Source organism: Loxodonta africana, chromosome 7 (assembly GCF_030014295.1).
Source record: "Loxodonta africana isolate mLoxAfr1 chromosome 7, mLoxAfr1.hap2, whole genome shotgun sequence".
NCBI lineage: Eukaryota > Metazoa > Chordata > Mammalia > Proboscidea > Elephantidae > Loxodonta > Loxodonta africana.
Genome location: NC_087348.1, coordinates 121,608,512 through 121,621,740, shown reverse-complemented (window position 1 = coordinate 121,621,740; position 13,229 = coordinate 121,608,512). Strand labels below are relative to the sequence as shown.

General features: G+C 36.5%; 1 protein-coding gene across 1 annotated transcript in view; it reads right to left on the bottom strand.

The window, feature by feature from the left end:
- CEP126 (centrosomal protein 126) overlaps positions 1 to 13,229 on the bottom strand; it is a 72,132-nt gene that overhangs the window by 36,441 nt on the left and 22,462 nt on the right. Inside the window, exons 3-4 of the mRNA XM_023554738.2 lie at positions 12,098 to 12,243; positions 7,175 to 7,286 (exon numbers count right to left, since the gene is read on the bottom strand). Of these exons, the coding sequence (XP_023410506.2) occupies positions 7,175 to 7,286; positions 12,098 to 12,243 (258 nt within the window). The remainder of the gene's footprint in view (positions 1 to 7,174; positions 7,287 to 12,097; positions 12,244 to 13,229) is intronic.

The following is a 13,229-nucleotide window of genomic DNA, read 5'->3' as shown; positions in this document are numbered from 1 at the left end:
AAAATCTAGTTTAAAGCACTTACACAAAGGGCAAATAGCGGTCAAACAGACCACTGCTAAGCTCTAGCCAGATTTCTCGGGGTAGCATGTGGCTCAGGATCAACTGTCTGACCACAAATACATGGATATTGGAGATAGATATCTAACAATATCATTTTAGAGATTAAGAATTTAATATGGGAGAGAATTCAGCCTCTTTCATCCTGCAGCTATCGGAAGGGTCAAGTATATCATCTTTGTGATAAGGGTTTGGTTGTGATAGAAGCCTAATTAGTTCTTATGTTTTTACTTTTAGTCCCTTATTAATATTCTTATAATCTCACTATTTCCTGAAGCAGTTTCTATTCTCATAAGGACATATTCTCTGATTTTTCTTGAGACTTAAGTATTGAATGTGCTCTGCTTTTTTTATTCAGCATTTGCTCCTTTAGCTTACTGTATTACCACCATCTTAAATTATTTTTATCTACCACTAATATTTTCCACATTAGAGCAAGCTTTCCTGAGTAGTCATATACCTCCATTTTCTTGGAAATTCCTGTTTCTTGGCATTACTTTATTTCTTAACATGTCTCAGGTTTTTATTCCACTGAAAATATATTTTTAATGTGATAATAGCTTATCTCTATTTGTAGCTGAATTATATTTGCAATAAATAATACACATAAATTGTTCCACCAATCTAACACGTGATACTTAATATTCCTGTAGCTCATATTTGTGTAGCATTTTATAGTTTACAAAGCACTTTCACATATATTCTGTGACACTGTAAGTTACCTGTGGAGAGAAGTCCAACTTTTTAATAAGTAAACTGTAGTGTTCTCTCTACAAATTGTATAAATATGTTATTTTCCAGATACATAACATTTATATGTGTATATACATATATATACCCATATGTATATATATATATAAAGTCATCATAGTCATAATAGTATATTACAATAACATAAGAACCATGTTCTAATGCAGAATGAAAACCATTTCTTATCAAACAAAAATGATATATCTTACTTAATAATCCTAGCACAGATTTTCTGTAACTATATGTGTTTGCTATTAGGAAATCAAAGTTGTTCTGACACTATCTCCCCTAAGACATTGTGACTGCACGCTGTTGAATATGAAAAGTGAAGATGTTTTCATTCATAGTTCAAAGGCATTTTATCGTTGAAAATATCTGATAACATAAAGAATAACAACTGATAACAGAAAAAGAAAGCTGAACGTGAAGAAAACCTGTATACAAAAATGTACATTACTGCTATACTAAAATGGTTTGGATTTTTTTTTTTTTAATTGGCCTAAATTTCTTCTGGACCTGAAGATCCCCTCTAATTATCTGTCCCCTTCCCTTTTAGTTCAGTCTTTTCCATACAGTACTCTAAAATTACATTGCCTTCACTGCTCCAACTTCTATTTGTTCCTTAGCTCACTGCTATCTGGCTTCCACATCTACTACTTTAATACGCTGCTTTTGCTAATGATTAAGTAATAGACTTAAAAATTGCAAAATTAGACCCTTCTCGACCATCCTTCCTGATTTATGTCCCTTGGTTTCCACATCATCCACATTGCTATCCCACCATTCCCAAATTTTTCCTAGCTACCCAACTGCTTCTCCCACCTGCCATCACCATCCCCTGCCTATCTGTCCATCTGTCTCCTCTACTCTTCCAAAGGTGTAGCTGTTGTCCTGCTTCTCTGATTATTCCTTCTTAGGCTCTTTCAATGAACTCCTCTTTCATTGTCTTTCCTTTATATGCCAGATTTTTTTTTTTAATTTATTGTGCTTTAGGTGAAAGTTTACAGCTCTAGTTTCTCATTAAAAAATTTATACACATATTGTTTTGTGACATTGGTTGCAAGCTCCGCAATGTGATAGCACTCTCCCCCTTTCTACCCCAGATTCCCCATGTCATTTGTCCGGTTTTCCTGTCTCTTCCTGCCCTCTTGTCTTGCTTTTGGGCAGGAACTGCCCATTTGGTCGTGTACATTTGATCGAACTAGCAAGCATGTTCCTCACACGCTGTCTAATCTTTGTCTGAAAAGTGGGCTTAGGGAGTGGCTTCGGTTCTGAATTAGCAGCATGTCTGGGGGCCACAGTCTCAGGAGCTCCTCCAGTCTCTGTCAGACCAGTAAGTCTGGTCTTTTTTTGTGAGTCTGAATTTTGTTCTACAATTTTCTCCCGCTTTGTCCGAGACTCTGTATCGTGATCCCTGTCAGAGTGATTGGTGGCGGTAGTCGGGCACCAACTAATTCCCTTGGGCTCATGTGGAGTCTATGCCAGAATTTTTGAGAGTTTATTATGTGGCCTTTTTCTTTTCTTACTTTACCCATACACTCTGTACTCATTTATATTCTCTGAATGATCTTATCTATATCTGCGTGTGAGACAGATATGGACAAATTTGACTTTGAGTTAATTTTCTAGAGCTGTTCTAGATTATTAGTAGGATGTGTTACAGGCACATTGATAATGGTAAAAATGATGCTTGATTGGTAAACTGAGAGAACCTGAATAAACTACAGATACATGGCAGGAAGCCCTAGCTGTGGATTTCTCTGAGTGTGTGATTCTTGTAACTGGGCATGTCTCTTGCATGGACCTGGAAGCTATTCATATGAAACCATTACAAACCGTTTTTCCTGTTTGAAACATGGGGTTTCTAATCCAAGGTGGCTATATACCCACCCATGTAATCTGGTTTATTTACACCTGAGTTGAGACTTGTGGGGTGTTGGGTGGAGGGGAGGGATGGCAAAGATGACCAGCTATTGAACTGTTTTGTGGCCTGCCGTGAAGATTCCTCCTATTGAAGAATGTTGCTTTACATGTGGTGTTTTCTGTCCTGTATCCTTCTAAATGAAACCAAACATGGCCTTTTGTAGTCATGGGAGCTTGTTTAGCTGAACCCAAGACCACCACTGGTGGTCACTGTGCCATGGCTTTAACCTCATGCATTCACTGCTGATTGTCATATCTATATTTATGACCCAGAATTCTCACCACAAGAAATTTGCTTCTGAATATTCCCAAAGTGTCTGAAACTCACAATTTATCATCTCATTTCAAGTATTCACTCTACTAATCCTACCCCTGCCCCATTTTGATAAATGGTTTCAACCATTCATTCATTGGACAAACCCAATCTTTGAAGTCATCCTTGACTCCTCCTTCTAATCACTGTCAGTCACCAAATCATGTGGATTCTACTTCCTTTGTAGATCTCAAGAACTCATCATTTTCATTAAGCACTATAGTACAACCTTACCTGGTTTTCCTACCTTTACTCTTACCCTACTCTTTCTAATTCTGGTAATGATACTTCTTTCTTTCTTTTTGTTGTTGTTAGTTGTTGAGTTGATTTCGTCTCTTAGCGACCCATGTGGGTCAAAGGAGAACTGTCCTCCATAAGGCCTTTCAAGGCTTTGACCTTTCAGAAGCAGATCGCCAGGTCTTTTGAGGGACCTCTGGATGAGTTTGAACCGCCAACCTTTCTGCTTAATTATTTGTGCCAGAGATCCTTTTTTATTTTTGTCATATATATAACACAAGGAGCCCTGGTGGCACACTGGACAAGAGCTTGGCTGCTAACCAAAAGGTTGGCAGTTCGAATCCACCAGCTGCTCCTTGGAAACCTTGTGGGGCAGTTCTAATCTGTCCTATCGGGTCTCTATGGGTCGGAACTGACTTGACAGCAATGAGTTTGATCTGGTTTTGGTTATATAACATTTGCCAATTCAACATTTTCCTTGTGTAAAATCAGTGACACCAATTACATCAATCATGTTGTATAACCATTACCAATATTTGTTGCCAAAATTTTCATCACCATATGGCAATGATATTTCTAAAATATTCAAATCTTTCAATAATTGTTTTCAGGATAAACTACTTAACAGTGGTCTTCATGATTCAACTCCCAGCTTCCTTTCCAACCTATCTACCCACAACTCCGTTTTTTTTTTACTGTATATTCAAGCCAAATTGAACTACTTGCAGCCTTCTTAACATACCATGCCTCCATGGCTATTTAAAAAAAAAATAAAAAAATTTTTTTTTTTTTTTACACACTACTTATTCCCTCTATCTGTAATTCCTTCCTGATGTTTGTCTCTAATGAGTATCTCCCTCAACTGTTAAGCTTCAGAAGGTCAAGTTTATATCCTCTGAGGAGCATTCACTTATGTCAGTGGCATTTCTCCACACAAAGTATTTACTGAGTGCCTCCAGCATGCATAGCACTGAGCTAAGCACTATTAGGAATATGTGTATATATAAGATCTATCTATCTATCTATATCTTATCTATATCTGTATATATAAGACTGTTCTTGAGGATATTATAATCTAGCTGGAAAGACAGAAGTACACATAAAATTAAGCAACAATATACATAATCATCACTTTCAAATCTCTTTCTATAACCTTGACTTCTCACCTCATCTTTGGTCAAATTGTTTTTATATATTTCTGCTTGGATATTTATCACCTGAACTTGGAATCCCCAGTTAAAGTTAGCAATATCTTGCCAACCTGTACCCTTTCATTATGTTCCTTTTTTTCTTTTTAAGTCACCACAATTGCCTTAATCATCAAAACTCAAATGTCAACTTTTGATTTTTTGCTTTTTTCATTTTCTTTATCTATTTCTCTACGAAATACCTTTATTTTCCACTTTTCTACCACCTTTCTAACATAAGTCCTTTTTAACTCATGGCAGGACACCATCTCATTTTCCTGCTACTGTTCTTTCCAACTTGACTTCTTATACTTCTGTTTGATCAACATTATTACACCTTACTTCTTCATGCCATTTCTCTGCATTGTGAAAAGACATTACCTTTTATTCTTTCTTCTTTCTCATCCTCCTAATCTGGTCACTCAAAAATCTCATCATTCTTCCTCACTATACAAAGTAGTACTGCTCTAGTTTAGGCAGTAGTAATCTATCCCTGGGATTATCCCCCAGATTTCCTCTTTGGTCTCCTTGCCTCCAAGTTCTCTTCGTCCATCCCATTCTCCAACACTCACACCACTTATCTTTCTAAAATAATAAAGAGGATTATGTCACTCCTTGCTTAAAAAGCTCCATTAGCTCTTCACTAATTATATGATAAAGTATAAACTCTCAACTACTTATAGAAGTCTTTCACATCAGATCTCATCTACACGTTTAGATCATCTCCTGTCCTTCCAGCAACACATCCAGGGTCCTGCCACTCTTAACAGCAAGTTCTATTTCCTTACAGGCCTGCACCTTTTACAACTCTCTAACCCTATGCGTGCCTGAAACCCAACCATGTGTCTTTATTAGGCAATTCTTTAAGACTTTCTTCTATCTTCCTTTCTTTTGTGAAACTTTTCCAAAAATCCCCCAAGAATTTTATCTCCAAATTTTGTGCTTCTTTATCACTTTGCTACTATTTTGTAATAGCCCCCATTACATGTTATTATAATGTAATTGGCAAACAATTCTTGGGCAGAAAATCATACTTCAGTCATATGTATAACCCAGCTATCAATGTCTAGGACAGAATAGAGACTTAAGACATTTCATGTTTTTACCCTACTTTTCTCTAGATGGAGTTCCTGGGTGGTGCAAATGGTTAAGTGATGGGCTAATACCCGAAGGATGGCAGTTTGAACCTACCCAGAAGTGTTTCAGAAGAAAGGCCTGGTGATCTGCTTCTACAGGCCACAGCTATGAAAACCCCAGGAAGCAAAGTTCTTCTTAGACACATATGAGGTTGCCATGAGTCAGAATCAACGGATGACAGCTGGTACTGGCACCTTTCTAGACTGCAGTTGTGCTAGTCATCAGCTTGACACCCACATTTAAACATGATCAGGTCTCTCCCATCTTAAAGGAAAAACCTTATGATGGCCCTCTGGCTGTTGTCCTGTAGGCCCACCCATTTCCTTACACCTTAGCTGTCACTTGAAGAAAGAAGAGGGATGGCAACGAAGATGAGCCCCGGCACCTACTTGTGGCCTGCCCTGAGGGTTCCTTCCATCGGGAATGGGAGAAATCATTCGTTTCCTTTCACAGCCAACCACTACACTTGTCTTTACTATCTCCCTGTCCACTTCTCTTTACCTCATTGTGATGTTTTCTGCCCCCCCGACTCCACTAATATTGCTCTGACAAAAGCTGCCAATGACCTCTTTGTTGTGAAAAATAGACATATTGCTGGGTGTTCTCTCCTTGTACTTCCAGGTTCACTTTTCGTACCTATTGGTTCTGTGCTCCACAGCAATGGAACGATCCCTTGTCCTCTGATTTCTGGCTGAGTTCAGACAATGGAAGGCACTAACTAGCAGGAGGTGGGAGGGTGGCAGGAGAACAAGATTTTTGATAATCACTCCTCCAGCTCTCTTCCCAGTGGGCTTGGTTTGGCAGTACCTATATTCTTCTGGGTTGTGCAAACAGTTAATGAATGCACTTAGCTACTAACTGAAAATTTGGCAGTTCGTGTCAACCCAAAGATGCCTTGGAAGAAAGGTCTGGCGATCTATTTCCAAAAAAATTGGCCATTGAAAATCCTGTGGAACACAATTCTATTCTGACACACATGGGATCGATCACCATGAGTTGGATCTAGTGCTATGCCTGTAGTAGCTTTAGTAAACATTTAGAATAAATAAATAAATACAGAACTTGAGAAGGTGTCCAGTGGTTAGCTGGTTCATTCTATTGCATCTAGATGACTCACTTAAGCCACCCTGGAGAGGAACTAGGAGATGCCGTAGCCCTTTCATGACATTCACGAAAGACTTTCAGTGAGGAAAACCCCACTTCTACCATAATATTTCTCCTTTTACCTAAACATCCATTGCTACAATTCAACATTCTTTTCTCAGAAAAGATGAATAATAACCAGTTTCAATATTTTTAAGTAGTAATTTTGATGATAATTTCCATAGGAAAATTATGCAATATATGCAGCATTTGTAATACCAAAGACTTCAAGACAATACATCAGAATTTTGCCTTACTCTTGGAGCAATTCACATTCTACTGTATTTCAGTTTAAACTGAAAATAAAACAGCAAACTGTAAAACAGAGGTGAGGAGCAACTAATGAAAAGGCCTACATGCTTAGCAAATAGAAAGCTATAAAATCATTATGTTAATAATTATGCATATTAATTATAAATTACTTACCTCCAGTTAATTATTGGTCTGTGGGACGTAGGAAGATTTAATTCTGATTTTAAGTTGGATCCCTGAATTTGTTTTAGGGCCTCTTCTAATGGAGGAACTGTTTTTTTAAAAACTAAGGGATAATAAGGAGAAAAGATAAAATATTATAAAATGAACTCATCCTCAATGGTACCTTTATATTGAACCTATAATTTAATTGGTCAATGACAAAATATTACTATAAAATTTTTATAACAAGAAAATATATTTTAGAATAGTATACATATTTTAAATTTAGAGATTCAATTCCCAAAAGAGAAATTAGTTACCTCAAAATTCTCATCACTAATTTTAAGAATATAAATCTGGAAAACAGAAACTAAGAAATGTTTAGGCTCTTCATTCTGGCATATGAATCCTTTTGTAATTTGATTTCATAATCCCATACATTTCTGACAAAATTTAAAAAGATTCCTATGAAGAAAAGGGGAAGATATAAAGGCATAAACTAACATTTATGGAGTACCCACTATGTTATAGGCATTATTTTTAAGCATTTCACAAGTATTAATTAATTTAATCCTCATTTTGGCCTATGAGGTAGATGCTATTTGAGCCTACTTTTTTTTTTTTTTTTTTTTGAGCATTTACTGTGTACTAGAAGAAGCCCTGGTGGAGTAATGATTAAAGTGCTTGGATGCTAACCGAAAGGTCAGCGGTTCGAACCCACCAGCTGCGGTGTGGGACAAAGATGTTGCAGTTTGTATCCATAAAGATTACAGCCTTGGAAACCCTAAGGGGCAGTTCTACTCTGTCCTATAGGGTTGCTATGAGTCAGAATCCCTCGAATGGATGGCAATGAGTTAGGTTTTGGTGTGGTTACTGTGTGTACTAGGGGTTTATTATTTCCCTCCCTCTGGTCTTTTTGATAAACTAATGGGTTTATGTGGTCCATTAGCTCCAATCCTTTCTTTTATTCTAATATTCTCACTCCAACAATTTTCTGAACTCACTGAGACCCAATCCACTGCCATTCTTTATAAAAAAAAAAAAAATTATAGCAAGGGAAAATGTCAGCTATTATGCATACCTGGTGATCCTTTGGTTTAATGCCCTTTATTTGGGAGTAAACCTGACTAATAGACAACTAAATAAATAGTTGCCTTGCATAGTTTTACATAGCATTGGATTTTCTTAAAACATTAATTTAATATTTTTTACAGGTAGTATATCGATGGCATTGTGTTTGGGTTGGTTTTTTTGTTATATATTCATATGGTTCAGAAATCAAAACTATATAAAAGATATACAATTGGAAGTCTTGCTTTTACTGGTCATTTTGTGTTCTTTTACTGTTTCTTTATGCAAATATGAGAAAAATGAATATATAATAGTCTAATTTTTTCCCTTTCTTATAGAGAAGGCAGAGTATTTTTTACACTGTTCTGGACCTTGTTTTTACATTTAACAACACATCCTGGAGATCAGGGGCAGATCCATTTTTTATGAGGTACAAAGCTTATATATGGGGGGCTCATAAGAAAAAAATGCAAAATTAGAAGTATAAAATTAAATAGAGGGGCTAAGAGAGTGAGAGATCCTAAAACTTAAGCCTTATTAAAAAAGCCTTATTAGTTTCATGTTAAATCTACTTCTGCTGAGAGCCTTCTGTATCAGTCCATGTAGAGTTTCCCCATCACTATTTTTTTAAAATAGTTTCATAGTATTCCATTTTATGAATATGCATGTAATTTTTTTTGTGAAAACTCTTTACTTTTTGTATCTAAACAGTGCTCATGAGTGGCAACTCCCTTTCTGAGGGATTTAATGTAACTGACTATATTCTTTTTCTTAAAACTATCATATCTTTTGCCTTCTTATACATTATTTGTTTGCTGCCCCTCTCCTGCCTTCTTGATGACCACTTCTCAAAATATAACTTTAGTTTTCCTAGCTCTACCTATAATAAATGCTAGTGTGCATTAAGGTTCCATCTTAGGTTGTATTCTTAATCTGTGGTCTATACCCTTTTGTTTATTTAGCTTATGTTTCCCATGGCTTCATTTATCAACTATATGTCTACTCATTCGCTTTTTAAAATAGACTTTATTTTTTTTACAGCAGTTTTAGGTTTAGAGAAAAATTATGCAGAAGTACAGAGTTTTCATATATACTTCTCTCTCCCCTGCAGTTTCTCCTATTATTAGCATCTTCCATTCCTTGGTACATCTGTTACAATTGAACCGATATTTATACATTAACTGGAGTCCATAGTTTACATTAGGGATCACAATTTTTGTTGTACATTCCTATGGGTTTTGACAGTGTATAATGTCACATGTGTACTTACCATTTTGGTTTGATATAGAATAGTTTCACTGCCCTAAAAAAGTCCTGTGCTTCCCCTCTCCGTGACCCTGATCTTTTTACTCTCTGTAGTTTTGCCTTTCCAGAATGTCATTATAGCTAGAATTATACAGTATTTAGCTTTTTGGGCTGGTTTCTTTCACTTAGCAGTATACATTTAAAATTCCTAGGTGGCATATCTTCAAGATAGCTGATTCTTTTCCTGGCCTTGTCCAGTCTACTAATGAGCCATCAAAGGGCATTCTTCATTTATGTTAGTGTTTTTGATTTCCTACATTTTCTTTTTTTAAATTTTTTTATTGTGGTAAATATATATATAATAAAACATTTGACATTTCAACAATATTCATGTGCACAGTTCAGTAACATTAATTATGTTCATCACAGTGTTCAACAATCACTTTCATCCTTTCCCAAATTATACCATTACTTTTAATGGAAACTCAGTGTCCTGTAAGAATTGAGTCCTCTTTTTTCTCTCTTATATTTCCTTTTGAATGTTTCTTAGAGTTTCAATCTGCTTGCTTAAAAGAACCCATCTATCTGTTCTTGCATGGTGACCACTTTTTCCAGTAGCATTCTTAGCATACTAATCATAAAACCAAGACCCATTGCTGTCGGGGTCAATGCCTACTCATAGCAACCCTATAAGACAGAATAGAACTACCCCATAGGGTTTCCAAGGAGCAGCTGGTGGATTCAAACTAAGTATAGTCATTTTAAACTCCTGGTCTGATAATTCCAACATTTCTGCCATATTTAAGTATGGTGCTGATGTTTGCCCTGTTTCTGTCTTTTCACACTGTATTTTTTTTTTTTTTTGCCTTATAACACGCCTTGTAATTTTTTGTTGAAAGCCAAACATGATGTATTGGATAAGAGTAATCAAGGTTCTTTCAGTTGCAAAGTTCTGTTGATGCTGATATGGTGGTAAAGGGTGTGTTAGGGAAGCATTCTATGGTCCTATGATTAGGTCTCAGTTTTGTAGTTAGCCTGTGACCTTCACAAATGCTTCTCAGCTCCCTGACTCCCCACTCCGTAGGTGAAACAGGAAGGCTAGAGGGTCCTGGAGTTGGGTGTTTCTTTTCCCCATATCCAACTCTAGAGGGGGATGTAGTTGGGTATTTCTCCTTTCTCACACCGAAGGCTAGAAGGGGACTGGAGTTTGGCAATTCTCCTCCTCACATGGAAGGTTAGATGGGCTGAAGCTGGGTATTTCCCCTTGCCCAAGTTGGTCAGGCTCTGATAAAGCCCACATTGGCTAGGCACTGGTAAAGTAGTTTTCCCTGAGGACAGGCTTTGGTCAAGGAGAACAGAGCACTATATCAAGATGGTTACTGTATTTTTATGCAAATATCATGCTTTATATGTTTTTTTTTTGCCAACCTCACCCTCCCTCAGTGAGGCATTTTCATAAGTGTGCAATGCTAATTTTTTTTACATGTTGCAGTAAAAAAATACACGTGTTACTTGCATATAAAAATATGGTACTTTTCCTCTCCCCTTCCCAGAAGCACCAAGGGATTTTTTCCCTGAGAATCACAGTGGGGCTTCTGGAGGTGAAACTCATGAAAGTGTGGGAGCCCCTCCCAAGGCTGGGCCTCCAGTTTTATCTCTTAAACTAGTTATTCATTGACATTTCATATCAATAAATCCACATTTCTATTCCATATCTTTCTTTTGAGTTTCAGACCAGTACTTCCAATTGCTGATTGGATTTCTCCTTTTAGATGGGCCATGGGGAACAATTAAAACTTAATGGAGAAAAGAAAAAAAAAAAAAAACTTAGTGTTTTTTCTCCCTTATTTGTAACCTTGATTAATATTTCCACCATACACCAAAATAATTTATTTAAAAATAAGTGCTTACAATGTGTGAAGCTCACTGCTAAGTCCTATAGGCAACTGTTCTCTTCCTAGCCTGTCTTTCACCACTCTCAATTAGTAACTGATTATATCTGTTGATTATATCTCTTGAACTGATTACTTCTTATCTTCATATCCAATACACTTCTTTAATTCAGAACCTTAACAACTCTAAAGGTGCCTACCCTTTTTCTATATGAACTTTGACATCTTTTTGTTAATTGTCTTATTATTTAAGGTATTAAAAAGAGTAGATTTGAAGCCAATGAATCAATCATCAGTATATTTAAATTCTTAATTAATTCTTGGTCCTAGATGGCTGGATTGTATCACTTTGTAGGCTTTCTTTTTGTTTTGTCAGTATCTCAAATTTTAATTTAAACCAAATAGTAAAAAAATTCAGAATAAGTGTGATGCTGTTACTGAAATGAAATGTTAAATTTTCTTTTTTAGTAAACTATTTACTAAATCAATTTTAAAAAGACAAAATATAAACAGTTCCAAAATTTACTAATAGAAGCAACAAAATATTCCCCAAATTAAAGCTAAATCAAATTATTTTTTTCATTTGGTTAAATTCCTATTACTCGAAAGACATACATGCCTATTTAGTTTGAGTTTCTACTTTCTTAATTTATCGTTTTATTATCTACTCAAATCAAATGTGATAACTTTCATTTTTGTTCTCACAGTGTTCTAGAAATTAAGGCACCTGCTCTCTTGCGCTGTGAAAGAGGAATGTGGGCACGTTGGAATCTTTCAGTAACTTCTTCAAACTTCTGTTTTCTTTGCTGAAGTATTTGTTCTCTGAGTTGGTGTTCTCTTTCTTCTTGTTCTTTTCGTTTTTCTTCAAAGGCTCTATATTTAAAATGTAAAGTACATAACAGAATTAGGCAATAAGTTTTAAAAACTTCAACATAGAAATTCTCTTGAAAATCTGGAGATTTAACAATCCCAGACTCTTATTCATACTTGGGTACAATACTGGCCATAGTCCCTACAACTCCCTCTTTTTCTTATACCTGTTTATTTCATTTATTTCTGATTATACCTAGGCACTTGGGTTTACGTTCTGTACTTTAAACTGTGCTGTCTCAAAAATTAATTTGTCCTTGGGAAATGTGTGAGTGTGTGTGCCTGTGATTCGATAATTACTGGCTGTACATGAAAAAAATTAAAGGGTATGTGTGGTGGAGAAACCTCCAAGGGAACCTATCTAATGGATAACGTTGGGGGCAGGGAGCAAAAACTCTTTGAGGTTTGGAGTGTCACAGGTTACTACACACCATCCTTCTGGAGACCTCCACTCCCTAGAGCATTATTTAAATCTAAATAACATGGATTTAGGGAACTATACTTCTAGGGTATAGGGCTGAGATCTGATGGTCCAACCTGAAGGATGCAGGCGTGTTATGGATTGATTGTGTCCCCCCAAAACGTGTGTCAACTTGGCTAGGCCATGATTCTGAGTATTGTGTTATTGTCCATCATTTTGTGATCTGATGTGATTTTCCTATGTGTTGTAAACCCTACCTCTATGATATTAATGAGGTGGGATTAGCTGTTAATGAGGCAGAACTCAATCTACAAGATTAGGTTGTGTCTTAAATCAATCTCTTTTGAGATATAAAAGGGAGAAGCAAGTGAGAGACATAAAGACCTCATACCATCAAGAAAGTAGTGCCGGAAGCAGAGCATGTCTTTTGGACCCACAGTCTCTGTGCAGAGAAGCTCCTAGACCAAGGGAAGACTGATGACAAGGACCGTCCTCCATCGCTGACAGAGATAGAAAGACTTCCCCTGGAGCTGGCTCCCTTAATTCGGACTCCCGGCCCACTAGACTG